Source organism: Egretta garzetta, unplaced genomic scaffold, assembly GCF_000687185.1.
Source record: "Egretta garzetta isolate BGI_Z169 unplaced genomic scaffold, ASM68718v1 scaffold209, whole genome shotgun sequence".
Classification (NCBI taxonomy): Eukaryota; Metazoa; Chordata; class Aves; order Pelecaniformes; family Ardeidae; genus Egretta; species Egretta garzetta.
The window spans coordinates 2,781,652-2,802,729 of NW_009260839.1; the positions used below are offsets into that span (position 1 = coordinate 2,781,652).

General features: G+C 37.8%; 1 protein-coding gene across 7 annotated transcripts in view; it reads left to right on the forward strand.

The window, feature by feature from the left end:
• Positions 1 to 1,245: 1,245 nt before the first annotated feature.
• FBXO38 (F-box protein 38) overlaps positions 1,246 to 21,078 on the forward strand; it is a 24,220-nt gene continuing 4,387 nt past the window's right edge. Inside the window, exons 1-19 of one of the 7 annotated variants that reach the window (XM_035902473.1) lie at positions 1,246 to 1,718; positions 2,355 to 2,496; positions 3,337 to 3,470; positions 4,616 to 4,779; positions 5,169 to 5,334; positions 5,661 to 5,798; positions 6,097 to 6,234; positions 6,650 to 6,743; positions 7,184 to 7,314; positions 7,676 to 7,846; positions 8,102 to 8,244; positions 9,137 to 9,359; positions 10,033 to 10,152; positions 11,112 to 11,291; positions 13,119 to 13,838; positions 16,871 to 16,971; positions 18,262 to 18,364; positions 19,304 to 19,470; positions 20,693 to 20,838. In XM_035902473.1, coding sequence (XP_035758366.1) covers positions 2,369 to 2,496; positions 3,337 to 3,470; positions 4,616 to 4,779; positions 5,169 to 5,334; positions 5,661 to 5,798; positions 6,097 to 6,234; positions 6,650 to 6,743; positions 7,184 to 7,314; positions 7,676 to 7,846; positions 8,102 to 8,244; positions 9,137 to 9,359; positions 10,033 to 10,152; positions 11,112 to 11,291; positions 13,119 to 13,838; positions 16,871 to 16,971; positions 18,262 to 18,364; positions 19,304 to 19,470; positions 20,693 to 20,838 — 3,167 coding nt within the window. In that variant the 5' untranslated portion in view covers positions 1,246 to 1,718; positions 2,355 to 2,368. Of the gene's footprint in view, positions 1,719 to 2,045; positions 2,497 to 3,336; positions 3,471 to 3,773; positions 3,955 to 4,615; positions 4,780 to 5,168; positions 5,335 to 5,660; positions 5,799 to 6,096; positions 6,235 to 6,649; positions 6,744 to 7,183; positions 7,315 to 7,675; positions 7,847 to 8,101; positions 8,245 to 9,136; positions 9,360 to 10,032; positions 10,153 to 11,111; positions 11,292 to 13,118; positions 13,839 to 16,870; positions 16,972 to 18,261; positions 18,365 to 19,303; positions 19,471 to 20,692; positions 20,839 to 21,078 lie in introns of those variants that run through there. The other 6 variants (XM_035902472.1, XM_035902471.1, XM_035902474.1 and 3 more) reach the window with 6 other exon arrangements.

Sequence of the window (21,078 nt, forward strand, 5' to 3'; positions counted from 1 at the left end):
GGGGGCTGGCTTCGGGCTGGCTGCAGGGGCGAGGGCTGTGGGGAAACCTGCTTCTGTATCGCTTATCCAAGCAAAAATAAACCTGTTCCTGTTCGGTTTTTTTTTTTTCTTCTCCCCATGAGGTAACACCTCTCTTAAATTAGCGCCTGCCAGACCGTCCCTAACTGTTCTCTCCGCGTTTTTCTCTAAAGCGGTCTTTTCTGCGGGGCGGCGTGGGTCTCCCCGTGGGTTTTTCAGCTTTTTAAGTTCAGTGCGGTAGTTACTAATCGAGAAGATAACGCATCAAGCTGTTGTTTCATACAAAGACTCTCGTGAATTAACTGAGTTGGGGAGAGGTTTCATCAGCTTTAACCTCTGAAGAGGTTTCTTTTTTTTTTTTTTTTTTTTTCCTGTAAATGGGGTCAGCTTCCTAATGTGGAATGAGATGTGGAAGCTGCACACGTTGGCTCAAAATAGTATCGGAATGTATTTTGCAGAAACTGCTGCCTCATGAGGGACTAGGCCGTTCTTTTTCCCTTTTACTTAATGGCACGAGCCAAACTAAGCTACAGCCCAAACTCAGAGGGCAGGGGGTGCTCACCGCGATTCAATTTTACAGGATTCTTTCAGACTTCTTCCTGATGTGCTGGTCTGTTAATATCTATCTCTCTCTCACCTTGGATCACAGTCTTTTTAATGCTGTCCTTTAAATACTGCTGTATTGTACTCCATGTGTCTGCTTCGATCTAGAATTTTTTACGTTGTATCCTGCCCTCTGTTCAAATCGAGTCATCAGGTGATGTTCACTGGGAATCCGTGTAATACTTGTTTTCGTCAGAATCCAATCTCATAAGTAGTTTGAAGTCAGTTTGGGTCTTTATGAAGTTGAACATTACAATGCAGTATTGCAAACGTACTAAACCCTTCCAGTATGCACCAAAAAGAAGGGGTAGTATGTGAACAGGCAAAAACTCAGCATCCTTAGCTTTGGCTGGAGAAGTCCCAGCCAATCCAAAGGAGCAGAGATACATTTCATGCTATTCACGGACAGAGCGTGCTAATTTAGTTATTTTCATATCACCATTTTAAATTAAATTAATTATGACAATGTGAAAATGTGAAAGCATGTGTTTTTCAATAATTAGATCACAACGAAGCTATCAATATTTCAAATTTTGTGCCAGCATACAAATAGTTCGTGTTGGAGAAAATTTTTCTTTTTCATTTCCGTGAGGTACTTTGTTTTTCTTCTCAGCTGCCACTTCCACATAATGTGAAGCAAAGGCTGTGGTATATTTACATCACAGTGAATGTCGTAACAGGCTCATCTCTGATAAGTTTTCCAAAATCTGTCTTTTTTTTTTTAACGTTGTTTCTCGTCATCCACTGAATTTTGGTATTCAACCTGTTAAACAGGTTTACTGAGTTAATGATGCTTTACCCTACTTACCAGAAAGCATTCCGCAGCTAAATAGCAGTAGTGAAGACATTTCTCATGCCATTCATCTGCATGAGGTGTTAACTTAGTTATTCTAATGTTAACATTAAGTTCATATTTATTTTAGTTACTTATTTGTTACTTCTTGTAATCAATTTGTTATGTTTTTAAATGAAACCTATATAATTTCAGTCCTTCTGTGCCTGTATGTGTGCTGGAGGAGCCATGTAGACACGAACACATTCATTCAGTACAGGGAAAAAAAAAAAGAGGATATCCTGCACATTGCTGCTGAGGCAAGGTCTTTCAGTTTTTCTGGGGCTTTGATCTTTAACTAAGCAACCTGAGTATTTTAATTGATATTCTAATCTCTAAGAAGAGCTAGTTTGAGGACCTTTAGTAGGGCATTTTTGGGGAATGATCAGTAGGAGCCCGTTTTTTCTAAAAGGAAAATTATTTATTTTCTGCTAGACAGAGATTTTGGGCTTTCTGTTTCACTGGAATATGTCTAGTTGGTATTTGCTTGGTAATCTCTGTACTCTCCACACAGCGTTCCTGTGATTTGTCTTGACCAACTAGTGTGTGGATGGTATCTCTGAAGACATTTTATTCATACAAATCAATTGATTTTTTTTTACTAAACCTGTGGTGATTTTCCTCTTTGTCAGTTTCCCTTAGCTCAAAGGGACTTTCTAGTTTATCTAATAATCATCAGGTTATGTCTGAGACCTCATGTACGAGGCAAACTGTAACTTGTTGGAAGAATTTTTCTGTTTCTTTGTTAACTCAGCTGTATTGGAGCTTGTCTTCATTGGCAGATTTTGCTGGTTTTTTCAGTAAACAAAGTTTAACTGCTCTATCCTCCTCTACTGTCTGTCCCCTTTCTCTTTCAGTTGCACTGAATTTGCATAACATTGTGAACATTTCCTTTAATCAGAAATCGTTTCAAATATGGGTCCCCGGCGGAAAAATGTGAAACCATGCTCATTGAACAGGGAAGGCTCTGAGTCTACCAAAGCTGATGAGCCAAAAGATTACATGAACCAACTCTCTCATGAAGTGCTTTGCCACATCTTTAGGTGAGCAGCTTGGCAGAAGTCAATTTATCATTTATTATTATACTATTTTCTATTTTTTTTCCCAATCTTACCTGCATTGATGCTTGTGTCACATAGTATTCAGAAAGTGTGGATGTACCACGAGTGAACTGGCAGATAAAAACTGGAAAAAAAGGGGTGAGAAATGTTTTTTCAGACCCAGCATTCATTTGGATACTTAGAAAATTTATGGGTATGTCATGAATGGTAGAAGGAAGAAGAAATAAATAAGTGGTTCGGTTCTGTTTTCAGTGCAGAAATGTATCTCAGGTATTACGTAGTTGAGGTACATGCTGTGAAATCGCTGCGTCTGCTTCACAGTGTGCAGAAGGGAACTTGGATGAGTATATAATCTTCCCTGCAGCAGGGTCCTTCCTCATGATGTTCACTTGTGCCTATTGTATTCAAAACATGTCTTAATGATAAGGTCTTTAAAAACAGTAGGTCTCCAAAATGTTAGCAAATTGAGCATACTAGTATGTACTAGAAAATGAAGTATCTTTAATTAAACCATGTAGAAAATATTGTGGCGAATGGTTTGGTCGGCAGTATTTATTAGAGAACTAAAGCATCTCTCATTTTGATATTATATTTGTACCGTAAATATCCTATATTCAGTGTCAAAAATTGGTGAGTCATTCTGCTTAGCAAAATTACACACTTTATTAGAGTATGGTCTGAAAATTCTATTTGAATTAATGTTATTAGCTGTTAGAAATATATGAATTTGTGTAGTCATGCTTGGAATGTTCTTTAGTTTGAAAAAAGTCAAAAAGGGTCCACCTTTGATAAATCAGAGGGGTGTTTTTTCCTCTCCCAAAGGTACCTTCCCTTGCAGGATATCATGTGCATGGAATGCCTGTCCAGGAAGCTGAAGGAAGCAGTCACTCTCTATCTGCGAGTAGTGAAGGTTGTGGATCTATGTGCAGGCCGTTGGTGGGAATACATGCCCACTGGTGAGTAACGCACTCACTCAACATATGGCATTAAAGTGGTGTTGAGCAAAACTGTCTGTGCTATCCTGGTGTTTATAATGATGTATGCAGGGTAAATTTTCAAAAGCAGTAAAAGGAGTTAGATGTTTAATTCCTTTTGACTTTTGTGAGATTTGGGTGGCTGCTTTGAGTACGTGGTTTGGAAACTTTATCTGTATCTGTGTGTGTGTGTGTGTGTGTGTATGTATGCATATATTGGATATAACTGTAGCAGAAACGGGGTTTCTCTGTAAATACAATCTGTGTTTGTCTGATTATTGTAAGGGAGTTAATCCAAGGGTTAATCCAAGAAGAGGCTCTTTGCATGCAGGCAGGAAAAAATACAATGGAATGAGAGAGCAACTCATCTGCCAACACTTAACAATGTAAGAATAAATAAGTTTTGATGTCACACCTCAAGCCATCTTCAGATCAATAGATAAATTTGGCAACCTAGGTCAACCCTGTGAGTATTAGGATTTCTGTTGGATTTAAATTACACTGCTGGGATTTGTTGGGGGAGAGAGCTAAAATGAGTGCATTCTAAAAGTTAGAGCATCTGCAAAGTTAGATTTATTAGGGCTGATATCGGGTAGATGGTTAGACCTAACTTAAGATAGATAAAAATACAGGTAACTTAGTAGTTTAAAATCCTTTTAATGTGTTGCTTTATGTTAGAATAAAATAATCCTTTACTTTAAGAAACTGTCTTATTTCTTTGAGAATTGTGAGCTGTGGTGAATAGTGATGAACTGCATATAACTGATCCAGCTGGGCATTTTTGAGCCATGCAGTGGATAAATGGAATTCCAGGAAAGATAGAGACACAAAGCCTGACAGTCTGCAGAGGTGCTTCATTTGAGAAGGGAGAAAGTATAGTTAAACCTGTAGCCATGCAACTCCACTGAAGTAAACCTGTAGCAAGACTGCAAAATTCAAGGCAGAAGAGTGTGTAGGTCATGATTTCTAGAACCTGGAAGTAGAAGGCAAACTATTGCTTCACTGAGTACATCTTTTGACATTGTAGAATTTGTACTACCATATAAGGAGAAAAATTTGTTTGGCTTTCCCCATACAGCTAGGTGTCCACTGTTACACAAATACCAAATCTGTTGTTGTCATCTTAGGTTTCACTGATTCCAGTTTCCTAACGCTGCTGAGGAAGATGCCAGACATTGAACAACTTTATGGTCTTCATCCCAGGTATCTTGAAAGACGCAGAGTCCGTGGCCACGAAGCTTTCAGCATTCCTGGGGTTTTAGAAGCTTTGCAGGCCTGTCCAAATCTGCTGGTGAGTGGTTAAACTCAAGAGAACCTCCTTCAGCAGCTGAGATGATGCATGTTAACAGCAGAAGAAATGTGGAAGGGACTCATTGCTTACAGGGCTTTGTGTTCAGATCTGGGCTTTGTATTCAGATCTGGCTGTACAGAGTAGCAGTTAATTGTGACCATATTTGCAAATTAATTCTATTTTTAGTTGCACCAGTGGGAATCACAGGTGCTCTTTAGCTCAGAAATGAATTAAAGCTCTGATGCCCTCTGCTTTTAAAAAAGCAAGTCTTGCTACAAATGAAAAGTGAAGTAACACATTTCACTATGTATAGTGTGTTATTGAGAAATTAAGAAGATACTGTTGCTTGAACTGGTGTTAGAGCATTTGCTTTGCTTCTTTTTATCCAGGGTGTTGAGACCTCTCATTTAGAGCTGGTGGAAGCCATATGGACATACATGCCACAAGTTCACATCTTGGGAAAGTTTCGTAATCGTAATGGTGCTTTTCCAATTCCTCCTGAGAATAAGCTGAAAATTCCTATAGGAGCTAAAATTCAGACTTTGCACTTAGTAGGTAAGTGCAGTAATGGTGAAGTAGTTCACTTAAACACAGGTGAATTTAAAGGCTTTGAAACTCTGCAAGATTGTAATTCTTTTTAAGAGAGGGAATTGGCATGTGACGTTTTTGAAATATTAGTTGCATAAAGTAGGTCCAAAGGGTAAATTCTAAAAAACTGTGTTGAAAAACTGAGGTGAAGACCTTGTGTTTAAAATGTTTACAGCTTTTCTCACATGCCACATAGCAAAGAAAAGACTTCTGTTTTAAAGCCAAAGAAATCTAGGATAGAGTTTATAGTTTAAAGCTTGTTTAAAATGTTTGTTTTGTTTTTGTATTATTAGGGGTGAATGTCCCTGAGATTCCTTGTATCCCAATGCTGAGGCACCTTTATTTGAAGTGGGTGAGACTCACCAAACCACAGCCTTTTAAAGATTTCCTTTGTATCAGCTTACGCACTTTTGTCATGAGGAACTGTGCCGGTAAGAGGAATTCATGTATGGGGCGGATGTTTCAGCATGTAGGAAATCTACTAATTCTGTTAAAGCTGCATAGGCACCAACTGTAAATGGAAATCTTAGAATACAAGATTCTGAAAACAGTTAGTTTTATTCATGGTGTTGGATAGAACTGTATCTCTCTCCTGTACATTATTTGGTGCTACATAGTTCTGTTGACTTCCTGATCTATGATCTAGATGGGTATATGTGGATGTTTTTTAATTCTTTAACGTTATACGTTCAGTGTTGTTAAGTGAACAACCTTCTTTGTTCTATGTAGGACCCACAAATTCTTTGAAGTATGTTCCCCTAGTGACGGGCCTGGCTTCTGCTCGAAATTTGGAGCATTTAGAACTGGTTCGTGTTCCATTTCTTGGAGGACTTATCCAGCATGTAGTAGAAGATAGTTGGAGATCAGGTATGAAACTTTCTATCCCTCATACTTCAAACAAACAAACAAATAAAAATATTAGCAAATACTGGAGACATGTGAAGCTTAGCTTTTTTGTCTGTAGCATATCCATTCTTGGTTATTATTTTAAAGGGGTCAAGTTTGGAACTATGGTTATGGTACTAGATACAGCTCTGTATTGAGCATTGTTTTGATCTTTTAACTGCAATTAACTCTTAACTGATAAGCTAACTTTCCAGCTGCATTTGTTGGTAAGTAGCACTAGTGGGTTTGGCGGGGAGTTGGGTGCAAATATCCGTTTTATTGATTTGCTAAAAAAAGATGTGTTTTGTTAATTTATTTGTCAAGACAACACTGGTAGAAATGTATAAAGCTTAAGGTTGTGATCTCTGACTGAAGTGAATGTTTTTTTATTTGTCAGGTGGTTTTCGGAATTTGCACACTATAGTTCTGGGAGCTTGCAAGAATGCACTTGAAGTGGATCTTGGCTACCTCATCATAACTGCTGCACGAAGGTATGGGCCTTTAGATCTTTTCCCCTTTTCTTTTTTTCAAAATACGTATCTTGGTAATGAAGTCCAGGAATGTGAAGAAGCAGAACAACCTTCAAAAATAATATACATATTATAAACATTTAATAAATACATAAATAAACATTTAATCTTCACATAACAGGAGTATTCTGTAGTTAAAATAACTGGAGTTCTGTCTGTTTCTGAATCACTTTGTGTCATAAACCGCCTTCTTAGACCTATGTCTGAAAAGTGTGGTGCTGTTACTATATTGCTATGTAACTGCTAAATACTGCCATAAAGATACAACAAACTCCTTTTAATCCTGCTGTTACTGAAAGTATATTTTCATTTTATTATGAGGGGGCATCTTCTTGAGTGGTTTCTATGGCAATTATGTTTTGATATGCCTTTTAATAGGAACAATTCTTAATTGCATTCAGGTTGCATGAAGTGCGGATCCAGCCTTCCTTGACCAAAGACGGTGTTTTTTCTGCTTTGAAGATGGCTGAACTGGAATTTCCACAGTTTGAAACTCTTCATCTAGGATATGTTGATGAGTTTTTACTACAGTGTATGACATTTTTTATATACATAAATTATTTGACAAATATAAGGATTAAATAAGTTGATGTGTTTTCAGCAAGTGATTAAAAAGAATATTAACATACCCATATTGAGGCTGCTGATCTCATGCAGCCAAATATGTTTTTCTTTCCTTCCTGAAACTTACTGAAATTGGGAAAGTTCAGCTTTACTGAACTCGAGTGGTAATCTGATCCATTTTGCCAAATAGGACTAAAATAGGGAGTTAGAAAATCATGCTATAAAAGGCATAATCTGATCCATTTTGCCAAATAGGGAGTTAGAAAATCATGCTATAAAAGGCAAGTTTCTGAAATTTACAGCTGTGTTTGCTACTATCTTTTTCATAGGTAAAATGACAAATGGAGACCTGGTGAAGTATGGCTTGGCTGATGTGGTTGAAAATCCAGGAATTATTACAGATATTGGTATGAAAGCTGTAAATGAAGTTTTTTCTTGCATCAAGTATCTGGTCATTTACAACTGCCCACATCTACATAACCCAAATAATTGGATCACAGGTATTGCACACCTTTGAAATTTTAGAGATGCTATATGAATTGCTGTGATATTAAAATGGAAGTTTTCTGCTCATAGTACTGCTTGTTCTATTTCTTAGTAAGTACAGTAGATGATGCTTGGTTTGGAACCATAATGATGCTGGTAACAGTCAGAATAGGGATACAGAAGATGCCTACTCTCAAATCTGAAAATGGTATAATGAAAAATAAGTGAGATAGGAATCTTTCAGGTAATGCATCTTTTCTCTTCCACAGATCATTCAAGGTGGACTCGACTGGTTGACCTCACCCTAGTGCGATGCCATGCAATAAAGCTAGATTCTTTTAGTCAGTTCATTGAGTTATTGCCAAGCTTAGAATTTATTTCTCTGGACCAGATGTTCCGTGAACCTCCTAAGGTGAGTCTTTCAGGGAATGTTTTTGCTTTTTATTGTTGCCAGCTCATTGGAAATATGGTGAGCTCCAGCTGTTATGCATTCTTTTAAAAGTTGTAATTAATTAAATAAATTGGTTTAAATAAATAAATTACTTTGGTTTGCAGTTACTATTATCACAATATGTTAGGGAGAATAGTGTTTCTTCTGCAGATGGGAGCAGTGGCAAGGTATGATCTTGTACGAGTATGTGACCAGGAAATAAAACTGACATTGATTGTGTGTTTCTGTTGAGGTCTCTGCTGCTACTTCATTTTGCTGCTGCTTTTTATATGCTTTTTTTCACTCTTGGGCATCTGTTTACAATGCTAAGGGGGTTTTATGATTTTGTAGTGGGTGAAATGGGGGTGCTGTTCCCTTTCTGGAGTGCTTTCAAAGCTTAGGAATTTTATTTCTTCATGTTATTCCCTTTCCCACACTGTAATACAAACCTTTGTAACAGCTGTTGTAACATAATGAAAACCTGTGTAAAAAAAACCCGCTTTCTTTGATCATTAATTCTATCTTTAGGCTACTGTGTTCTGGGAAGACTGTACAATCTGCTATTTGTATTGATGTGATATGATCTCATAGCATATGAAATACAGTATGTTAAAGTAAGATTATATGCTTTGTGGAGTTCCCTTTCATTAGGAGTTTAATAGAGCGTAAGTTTTCTGGATTGCCAAACTGAAGATGGACCACTGCGATGTGAAGCATAAGGAAGTATTAGGGACAGTTTCCCTGTTCTTCACATGCATATCATTCTGCTATCCCACATACTACTGACAGAATGCTTTTTCTGTTGGCATTAGGATATGTTGCTGAGATAATATGTCCATGTTTTCAAATCTTAATAGTTGCTCTTTGTTTTCAGGGTTGCGCTCGTGTGGGCCTAAGTGCAGGCACAGGAATTGGTGTCTCATCAGCCCTAGTCAGCAATCAGAACTCTAACAATGACAATGACAACAACAATAACCACCAGAATAACAATAATCCAAACATCCACCACAACAATCACCAACACCCAAATGACCAGAATGAGGAGAATGAGTTGCGGCAAGATGGGCAAGCTGAAGAGCAGCAGATTGCAGCTGAGGGTAATCTCTGATCTTTGTGAACCTTTGTAAGGAGTGATTTTATTTGCATTGCCAGTTACATGAATATACATTGAAAGCTTGTTGCTCTTTCAATTCCTGAGATGTAACTTTAATCTTTCTGAGGGCTGTCTGCACATCTCTGATACCTGTGTGATAAAAGCTATCTTTGTATTGTAGCTAATAGCTGTTACAGGCACATTACAATTCAATGATATGTGTCAGTACAGATGTTAGCAATGTAGAGTCAGTGTGATACTCATCTGTGGAAGTGTGAATTGTTTTTTAGGTTCCTCTGATCAGAGCTCGGAGTACATCAGTGTCAGATGGTATATTGTTAAACTTTCATAGCAAAGGCAGAAGTCATTGGAGGGAATGAATATGTAAATCCAGGTTTTGCTGCTCACAGCAGTAGCACAAGACTTTTGAGGGGGAGTGAAAAATTTGGGAGAAGTAAACCCCAAAAGTTAGGCTGGAGACTTGGCTAAAGAGATGGAGAACAAATCTGTGAAAGACTTTGTACAACCTAGAGACTCACTGAAGGAATCAAGGCAGCTATTACTTTACTAATTTCTTGAAGATTCTCTGACTCTGTGGGTGTCAGTTGAATTCCTCCTGTGCTTATGGGCTGTGTTCCTTCTGTTTCCTCTTCCTGACCTCATCTTAATCTTTTCAGCACTCAATGAGATGGAAGAGGTGGCACAGGAAGAAGGGGTGGCTGCTGGGCAGGGCCAGAATGAGCTCCCAGGTCACAGCCAGGCTGTTGTTCCTATGGAGGTTGACGAGGAGCAAGCAGGTAACTCTGGTTTTGCAAAGAAATTACCTTTTGGTAAATAGTTCCCAGTTTTCTTTTGCATATGGAGTAAAATACCGTGATCTTAAAGCCTTGGTTTTGTGCCCAGTATAATAAAAGACTCAGAAGGCCGAATGAGCTCATCATGTTCCAATGTTGGTGTTAATGGCCTTACTTCTTTCACTGCAGCACATGGATTCCTTTTTGCTTTTTTTTTTCAAGCCAGAACTACTTGTTCCAGTGTTAGCTTAATTTGTATTAGTGACATCATTAGTGACACGCACTAGTGACATAAGGCAGTCTTGATTTCTTTTATAGCCTCTGTTTGCTGGACAACATAATTTTCTATTAAATATGCCAACAACATGAAATTACATATATGTATGCTGTATCTGTTCACTTTTTCAAGCTATTTCCTGAAAACGTTATTTAACTTCATTTCTTGTGTTATTTGACAGGCAGATAAGTCATTGTGATTGGCTAATGCCTTTGGTTAGTAGCCAAGAGAGGTAACTAACAAAGCATATTTATACTGACACCTGATAATTCATGCTGCTTCTTTCCACTTCTACTGGTGGGATTTAGAAGGATAATTGCAGTTGTTATGACCGACATTTCTGTCTTCATGGTGGAGGTTTAAGGGACTGATTATAATGTGTCGTGTAGTTACCGGTACTATTGTGGAAGAATATTTAAGCTGTTCTGAAGCAGAAAAACATTACAGAAAACCTGTGGTTTGTCTTACATTGTGACACTTCCCCTTCCAAACTAGAATGCTTTAATGCCAAAATGCAGTGTTTTGCTCTTCTTGTATTCGGATTTTAATGAGGGAGACAGAATGCGTGGCTAAATTGAACCAAATTAACCTCTTGTCATTTTTTCAAGCAGTTCTAGAAGTTCTTCATCCCTTTAATCCATGCTTGGCTTATTTTCACATGATGGCATTCTTCTACTGTTTTCAGGACCAAGTGGTATTCAGCCCGTTGTAAAAGCAGCGCCTATTACTGTCCATGATTCAGACAGTGAGGATGAGGAAGAAAACATGGGGACTTCAAGAGCCTGCATCTCTAATAGCATTGCACAGAATTACTCAGATGGGGAAGAGAAAAGCAGAGATCCAGTGGAAGCTAGAGAACCTTCAGGTGTGGAACAGATGGGTTCCCAGGCACTGTTAAGCAAAATTTGTTCTTAAGCTTCAGTCTTTCTATCTTCTTCAGTTTTATTTCTAGCTTTGTAAAAGGCATGCTCGTTTATTTGCCCCTACTCTTTTCTTCCTGTTACAAATCTAGAATGGAGATGTAAGGACACACTGCTGTGAGCTCTAATCATATAGTCACTGTACAGAAACACAAAAATAGTGGTGTTGTGCTGCTTTGCATGCAGAAACCTGCAGCTCCTCTTCTGGAATTCCAAGTGCACAGAATTTATCGTGCCTGTGAAGCCAAATTTGCAGCTATGTTGTCTATGTGATTCATCTGTCAAAGCTCTGCTGTTGAAAGAAAAAGTGACTGTTGGGGCAAATGCACGAGAGTCGTAGCCATCTTTTGGTTCATGGGGGCTCTGTGGGAGTGTCCTGAAGGGGACACTTTAAGACCAACTTTACTTTGATGGGAGCTTTGGAGGTTAGAATTCTCAGGGTGATGTTCTGTACTGTCGTCTTCACTTCTGAGCAACACTTACTATTATAGCGTGTGTGTATGTGTATATATATTATTATTATAGTATTTTATTTTATTATACTGTATTATATACAGTATATTATTATATATATTATTAATATATGTATTATTATGAGTCATTCAGAGTTAGAGGCCTAGAACTTCATGGTAGTATGACAATTATAGAGGCATAGAAAAGGACATTCCCTGTCTTTTGAGTTTACTGCTATAAGCTGCATATCTGTGGCTCTGGTGCCATATGACACACGGCTTTTCCAGCAACAGAGATGACATGCTATTTCCTGTAGTTTGTATTCTAAATGAAGTAGTTTCATACGTACATAAGAAAGGAGGAAGTTGAAGTCCAACTGTAATCTAAAGGTAATTGACAGATGAATTTATATGATATTAAGCCTTAATGAATATTTAGCTAAGCAGTTAACATAAAAATCCTGCATTGTGAAGGACTGAGAAATGTACTGGTTTAATTTCTGCATAGGACATATCAAAGCTGTAATGGATCAAATATCTTGTAACTAGCATACTCCCTACACATTGGCCCCCCTGTCGTTTTAGTACATTTCAACCAGACGGGTAGTTTCAACTTGGAAATCTGCAGAGTGCTGTGCTTGTAGCACAGATGTCAGTTCTGGTTTGAGGGTTGAAATAACCTGCGTTTGGAGACAATTTGCAGAAACTTTTGTAGTGCCAATAATGTTTTTTCAGGCTTGGTTTAGAGTAATTAGCTGAGGGGATTAAGACAGTAGACATTAAGTTCCAATTGTGATTTCTACACTATTCGCTATGTTTTTTTATTCATCTAAGCTGAGACTACCGTTACCTACCGACACCACTTTCCATACCCAGGAGGGGGAGCTGAGGATTGCTATTGAAAGCCTAAACTTTAGTCATATCTATGGTACTATTTAAATCATTGGATATATTCCTCATATTTAAGAAAACAGAAGCCTGTTAGTGTGTTTTTTCATGTTTTTGTGCTTTGGCCTTTTTAACCAGTTAGCTGCTTTGTGAAAATACTAGCCTCTCTGGCAAGTATGTCTCATTTGCTGACAGCACAGTGTTCTCCAGCACATCACTACAAAAATAGCTGCAAGACATTATAGAGATTCAGCAACTGCTAGAAATATTGATTCTCATAATATGTGAATAGCAGTGTGGTCATGACAAGATTTGTCATTGGCCTCTAGGCTGCCTTCTGTTTTTAAGTAGTCTCTAACACAGTAGCACTTAGCATTTATTTAAACTGTGTATTAGGTTGTCTCATTGTTCTCTCTTGCTTAACTCTTACAGTGAGTGGGAAAGGCAAGACACCGCTGCGGAAGAGATGTAGTGCCAGCCAAGTGGGCCAGACAAAGCAGTTCCATACCGAGGAGAGCAGCTGTGAGAAAGGTTGTCAAGTAACAAGTGAGCAGATTAAAGCAGACATGAAAGCAGCAAGTGACATGCCTGAAAGGAACAAAAGCAAAGATTCTTACCCAGGTTGCAGTAATGCTACAGGATCAACGGGAACATCCAGCTCCTGTAATGCTGTTTCTCCCAGCCCTGACTGTGCACAGACAGCTAATAGCCACTCTGCTGGCACCAGTCCAGCAATTGGAGGTGAATCCAGGCAGTGTGTCTGCTCGCCTTGTAAAAGTGAAGGTTCCAGCGAGAGAGATGCCGAGGAGAGCTCCATTTGTTCCAGGTGTTCCTGCTACAAGCCACAGGACGCACAGCAGAGGACTAGTGGGTGTTGCGATGGGGATTGCCCATCCACGAGTGGAGTCTGCAGGAAGGGACCAAATACCGCTGGGTCAGATTTTGCACTTAGGACTCTGCCAAACTCTGGGCCTCCAGGAGAGACCAGTGATGAGAGGACTAGTGGGAGTGCCTGTGGGCCTGCCAGTGAGAAGGAGAGCATGGGCTCCCAGAGAAGGGGCTGTGCGATGGAGTATAAAGAAGAGTATCCTCGCCGACCACTAACAAGAGCTAGAAGCAAGCTGTCCCATGTCCCTCTGGTGTCAGAGTCAGGTATGACCTACATGCAGTGTTAATTTCTGAGTAAATTGCTGTGCTTGGCATGAGACAGTATTGAACAGCAACACCCGTGAATAATACTGAAGTCAAACGTGAAGTTTATTGGTTAATAATTTAAAACTAAGTGGTTTGTCAAAGGGACAGAATATTGATGGAACAGAAATGGCTGACTTCACTGCCATAGCTATGTAAAATAACAGGTCTCTCTGAAAGAGTGCCGGTGACTTTTTTCTCCATGCAAGTATTTCTGTATGTGTTATCCGTACATACTAAACAGTGTTTGATTTACTCATTTGAAAACCAAATGCAACTTCTTTTGACAGCTTCTCTCTTCCTGTGAAGGCTGTTATTCATTGAAACATAAGACTGTCTCCCCCATTAAAATTCTCCCTTTAAAAGGAAGAAGACAGCAGGTACGCTCAGATCTTAGCAAGAAGGCAAAAGTTAATAACTGATACTTTATCAGCCAATAAAGCAATCCATAATTATAATTGAGACAAGCTTGTGCACCTGCATATTGGATTCTACTTGCAAGTGTATAAGGCATGGTGATCAAACTCCTTGAAAATTGTCTTTTTATTAAATAGGTTCATGCTTCACATGATGTAAAACAAGCAAAACAATAAAATAAAAACAAAGTTGTGAAGGGCTGGAATGAAGCCAGAAATGTTGTGAGAAAAGAATAGATGTGAGAGGGGAACTTGCTGTTTCTTCCAAATACACTTGCTTTCCAAAATAATCATCTTAGTCTGGCATAGCACACTTTATAATTACCTAATATATCCAGGATTCTTTGCTGAGAATATCTGGCAAGTAAAATGAAACTGAAAAATGAAACATACTAGTTACTGAACAGTATGCGTTGGAGGTAGAAAAGATTGATAGCAAATTTGTATCTCTGTTAACATGAAATGATTCAAACACAGTATGTCCTAGTGTCTTTCCAGTTTATCTGAATGCACCCAAGTGTTAACAAAACTTAAATCACCTAGGATATTGTTCTGTGGCTAGATGCATCTCAGACTGATGATCTTGTTAAATTTAAAATGTCTGTTTTCTACCTTGCTCCATTATGACTAATAATTAGTCTACAAAAATCAAAAGAAAGTATTTCCTTTCTATCCTCAACCATTACCAAAACATGAAGTCAGTCAGATCTCAATATTAAATTAGGATATCCTTCTGAAAGTATCTCTGTTTTCATGTTCCAGTTGTTAGTCAGGAAAAAGATCTGTTCTGCTCGTGGAGAAAAACGTCTCAGTATTTCCTATATTTTGCTTATTAACAGTCAGAACTCTGTTACAATTATGTGTATGTCATTATGCACTTATTTTCTTCTTTGAAACATCAGATATTAGCTGATGCTTGAGGCAGAATATGAGACTTGATGTGTCATTTTTATCTTTTAAATCTGTATTTAATACATAGGACAGTGAGGCTTCTTCTGCCTGGCTAGTACAGTGCTTTTCTTCACTAGGATAGCATATACAACTCGTTAGAGTATAATCTGAAAATGCTTTGTTATACAGTTGGAAATGTTTTTCCATAAATAGTCTAAAAATGTGCCTTGAATATGACCACTTTCTATTATTCTAGCATAAATGACATTGTGGGTTTTGGCTTCTGTAACAAATCCATGTTTGATAGTAGAAGGATTTTTTTCCCTTAAATTATTTACTCATTAAATAGTGGAACAAGTAAAATACTAAAGACAGTGCAATTTTAAAAGCATTATCATCACAGACTAGCTGGCTGAAGGATGACTCAATGTGTAATTTTGATTTTTACTTTAGTAAAAATGTAAGCCATGCTTTTTCTTGTAATAAGTGAGGTTTTTTTAAACTTGTTTTATTTTGCATTTGTAGTGAAGCAAGCTTTTCGCATTTTAAAATGCATGTTATGTTAAAACTCCTGTAAAGATTTCTTGTACTTGGGCTGCACCTTGAACAATTCAACACAAAATCAGAAAGTTTTTCCTATAATATAGCTAGGAAGTAATTAAATATCTATAGATACTCTAGGAACTGTCAAAAAAATCCCTGGAGGAGATGATTTATGGGTGCCATGAGTTGAGTGCTTAATATTACATCTTTCAACCTGTGGATTCCCTAAAGCAGTAACCTGAGTTCTGGAGCTCATAGGCCCACTGAATGTCACATGTTAATTAATAGTTTGCGTGTATTGGTGGAATTTGATGATGTTAAGTAGGAGAAGAGGTATTTTTTAACGTTAATGGTAATATAGCATGCAGTAGTTCATATATAGTCTGTAATATTTTGTACTTCTGTCTTGATTGTGAATCTTTGTGAACGTGCCATATGTTTTAACAAAAAAGTCAAAGGAAGCTTAATTTTATTAAAATCATTTCTCGTTTTGATCTATTAATCACAGAAAACTAATTCTAGGGCATTTTTTTTCTCTTACTGTAGGAAGTAAGGGTGGTCATCTATCATCATTTCTTTTCAAAGCCTCATCTTTTAAATCAAGCAGGAATTTGATGTCACTGGTGCATGAAATGGAGTAAGAAGCAGCTTGGGAACATCAAAGTATTTTATACCTGGGCATCCTATTAGGAAAAACTTAGTGACAGTTATAAAGAGCAGACTTTCAATAGTTTGAGATTATTTATACTGTTTAAAACAGTAAAGCTATTTTGGTTTTTGTATTTGTCAAGAATGTTCTGTTTGCTGCAGAGAACCAAGTGTAATCTAATAATTCATATTCTGTTCTCTTCTTGGCTCCGCATCTTTCTGTGATGTTGAACTTGTAGGTTCAGCATTCCTGTGTTTTCATCTAAACAGCCCACCGCCCTGGCCCAAGTTATTTAGTATGAATGATTCTGAGCAACAAATCTGAAAGTGGTTTTTGTGCAAGGAAAAGAGATATAGTTGCTTTCGAGCCAGACAGGTATTTTGATCTGCTTATGTAAGAAATGTATGTTCTTACTGGATGTTTTCAGCTAGGGAATGCCTCTGTTCTCCTTAAGTGTAAACAGAGGAAAGATTTTTCTGGTTTTCTGTTTCCAGAGGTGGCCAAGCCAAAGCCACGGCAAACCACAAAGCGGAAAAGGACAGCTGACAAGTCCACAAGTACAAGTGACCCAGTTATTGAAGATGATCATGTTCAAGTAAGGTCTTTTTCCTCACCTGCTACAGGTTTATCAGCTGGGAATGCTCATGAACAATGATGGAATTACACAAGCTTGTCTTCAGTGTAGACTCAGATGAATTATAACTGATATTGCTGCTCTCTTTGGACTTAACCATGTAGAGGAAATTACTGTGTTAGGTGCAGTGGTACTCTGGCCTGAGAAGAGCAAAGTATAAGCTAAAGCTAATCTTGAAGTTTGTCAGATGCTCCTGGCTGTAATGCTGCATGAAGTCCTGCCTTCCCACAGTGTCCTTGATGTGCAGAGAAAAAATTTATTCTCTGACATTTATTTTTTAAATGACAGCATAGGGTACTGCTGTTAAAAGAAACATGGGATGTGTAATTACCTCTGGACACAGCAACTCCGCTGTTACTTTGCAGACTGGAAGTTCTCTTGGTATATAAATAACATGAGTTAATTTTTCTGCAGTGAAGATCAGTCATGGAAGAAGTTGCAAGGTCGGGCTTACTGTATTGGGGCTGTTTACCCAAGGTTCATATTCTAGCCAAGCATGAGATTGCCTCAGAGGGTGACTCTGAACAGCTAACTTAAGCTTCTGAGTTTTGCTGTAGAGGAACCTGCCTGCATTTATTTTCCCCTCTCTGTCCAGTGAAGAGCTTAGCCTCGCTAATTTAAGATAGCATTTGTCAATGTGTCCCATAATATTTTTCTGGTTACTAAGATGCATTACAGCTTTTCTGATTAGCATAAAAGATATTTGTGGGTACCTGACGACTCTTCTTAAAATACGCCATTTTGAAAGAACGGTATTATGATTTTTAATTTTTTTTAACTGTCTGTGGTTAGAAGGAAACAGCGTTGGTAAAATACATTGGTATAGGAAGTTCAAATCATGATTCTCTGCCATACCTTCTTTCTGTGTTTAAACAACAGCTACTCTCCAGAATTGCCATTTTTGTCATTGTGTTTGAAAAATAGAAATTGAATAGTAGAGGGTTTGAAGTTCCTGAGAGATGATACTTAGGTTTTCTGATAGAAATTGTGCTTTCTGATATGGCTCCTCTTTTAACCTTGTGAAGCTGTTGCTTTACGTTTTGTGATGTTGCTGATGAGCAGAAAGTCTTTTTTTCCTCATTGCCATCAGTAGCCTAGTCATCTCAAATACCTGTTGCAAACAGAAGCTGTTGATTAGTATCCAGTTAATATCCTTCTATATTTGGCAGTATCTTTTTAAAATTCACTTTATTTTTTCTTTGTTTTTACACTGTCATAGTTTATTTCTTTTTCTTTTTAAATTTTCACCAGGTCCTGACTTTGAAATCCAAAAACCTTGTTGGAATAACCTTGACCAATTGTGGAATAACAGATTTGGTACTGAAAGACTGCCCCAAAATGATGTTTATCCATGGTATGTGGTTAATGTCATGTGTACCTCCTCTGTCTAGCTTTATTAGAAATTTCTGAAAGAATTAAAGTCAGTTCACTGCTTATTTTGTATTTATCAGCTGCTTTGCTACAAGTCAGACTGATGCTTAGAACATCAAATATTGCTGCTCGATCTGAATGCCTCTTTCCTTGTAAGTTGTAACAGGTTTAGTAAAGATTAATATCTGAAAATCAACAGATGAAATTATACGACAGTTAGCAAGACGAGATGTTTATTGAAGAGTGATAATACAGTAATTGGAAGTTGGTGAAATGAGTTTCAGAGTACCTTGCTTTATCTCTTGTTTCTTCCTACTTCCATAGATTATTTAGCTGACATGATGATACTTTCCTCTTGACATGATAAAAATCTGTTTCAAATAATGGCACTTAAGCCGCATTAGATTCACATGCCAAGGTGTGTGACTAGTCCTGTATTGACGCGTTGGGTCATTTACTGCTTTCTGCAACATCTACACTAAATAACATGTTTTCTTCTGAAATGAGGTATCTCTACTTAGCAGACAATGAAGAAATTATTTGTCTTTATTCCAGAATACTTCTCAGAACATGCATTAATTTTTAACTAAATTTTGATTACATGAGCAGGGTTACTAAAAGGGAAATAGCTTTCTTTTACATTTACATATTAAATTTGACATGGCCTTTTAAAAGGACTCTTCTTACAAGGCCACAAATTAAAAGTTTGATCATAATGTGGAAGAAATGAACAGCTCGTCTGTTTCTTCAATATACTTAGGTTGCCAGCTATCTAAACTACTTCACTAATTGTCTGTTACTTACATTACTTGTTTGCCACCTTTTGAAACAGTTGGCTTTGAAAATCTCTGACAGGAGGCTCCAGAGAGCCTTTCAGTATTATATTTCTTTTCTTTTAATAATTTTGTTTGCTGATTTATAGCTACAAGGTGCCGTGTATTGAAACACTTGAAAGTAGAAAACGCACCAGTTGTCAATCGGTTTGACTATGCCCAGTGCAAGAAGTTAAACATGGATCAGGTTCTGGATCAGATTCTCAGGATGCCACCAGAAAGAAACCGGATCATTTATCTCCGTCCAATGCAGCAGGTACACAGCCAACTTTCATTTAATCATGAACAGATCTGAAGTTCTGCCTGTATTCTTTCACCACTCTTGGCTTCCTGTGTTTTTCAATTAATGCAAGAAATGTAAATGTTATGATAACACAACTCTGAGAAACTTGTTTATTAAAACTTTATCCCATCGAGGCTTTTATTGCAGAGTCTGAAACTTGGATGATACTGAATTTTAAGACTTAATTTTACCATCTCCGATATTCATTGCATTAGAAGATACTGTAAAAAATCATGATGCATTGAATTAATTCCAAACTAAATAACTAAAAGTTACTTGAAAGTAAGAACTCGATGCTACTAAGTCAGCTTGTAGTTATGTATAAGCAGAAGCATGACATAGGCATAGGTATCTGAAATCTTTATTCCGTTTCCGATTAGATTTAGTAACAGCAGTTAGTGTTTTGAATACTACTTTACTGCAAGCTGCATCCTCTTTTGATGCTAAACAGTGTTGCAAGGCAGTTGTACTGGGAGCCACCCTTTCCTCCCCCAGATTTACACATAGGAGATGTAAGCACTGACATTTAGTGAGTTGTTGAGGTCATTTGACAAGTAAGTAAGAGAGCTTAACTTAAAATATGGGATGTTTTTTCGACTTTCTGTCTCATGCCAAAGTAATGCTTTTTCTGGCTTGGTTTGCCTGACCAACAAGGGAACACTGATTTCATAAAGAAGCTGGCTTTTCTTTGAAACTAGATCTCTTCCTTTAGCTCTTAGAGGACAGTGGTAAGACTTAGGGGGAAAAAAAAAACCAAAACCCAACACACACACACACACACACACACAGAAAAAAAAAAACAAAACCCAACACACACACACACACACACCCCCACACACCCCAAAAAAAACCACAACCAAGCGACCAAAACTCAACCCCTCCCCCCAAGCCAGAGACAAATTTGGAGAAAGTGAATGTAGTTTAGACCATTATGTAATTTTATGAAAGCTTACTTACATATCAGAGTTGTGAAATGCATCTGAAAATAGACGTGTCCCATCAAATTCCACTACTCAGGAAGACTCATTGGCAAAGCTGCACTAGGAAAGTTTTACTCCACCTAATCGTGTATTTGATTATGCACGCTGTTAAAAATTTCTTTTCACTGGACGTGTTCCCCCAGAATCTGCTCTTGACTCTAAAATCACATCTCTGTTTCTTTTGGTTACAACTCTTTGTTTGCTGCCTTTCATAGGTGGACACGTTGACTCTCGAGCAAAAGATATTTAGTGGTCCTTATCCATACCACATTTGCATAATTCATGAATTCAGTAACCCACCTAATGTCCGCAATAAGGTGCGCATTCGGAGCTGGATGGACACAATAGCAAATATCAACCAGTGAGTACTTACCCTTCAGTAACTTTACAGAGAAGGTGTTCAATCCTGATTCACCAGCTACAGCTTCTGTCCAGCTGTAGACTTGCTGTATTCTGTTAGCCGAATTAAAAAAAAAAAGGCCTGTTGACTAAGGAAGGTTGAATTCTAGATGGCACAATGTAAAATTTCAATGTCGAGATATATCTTACACAAAATGTAGCTTAAATAAGCCTACACATATGAAAAACTGTAGAATTTTCC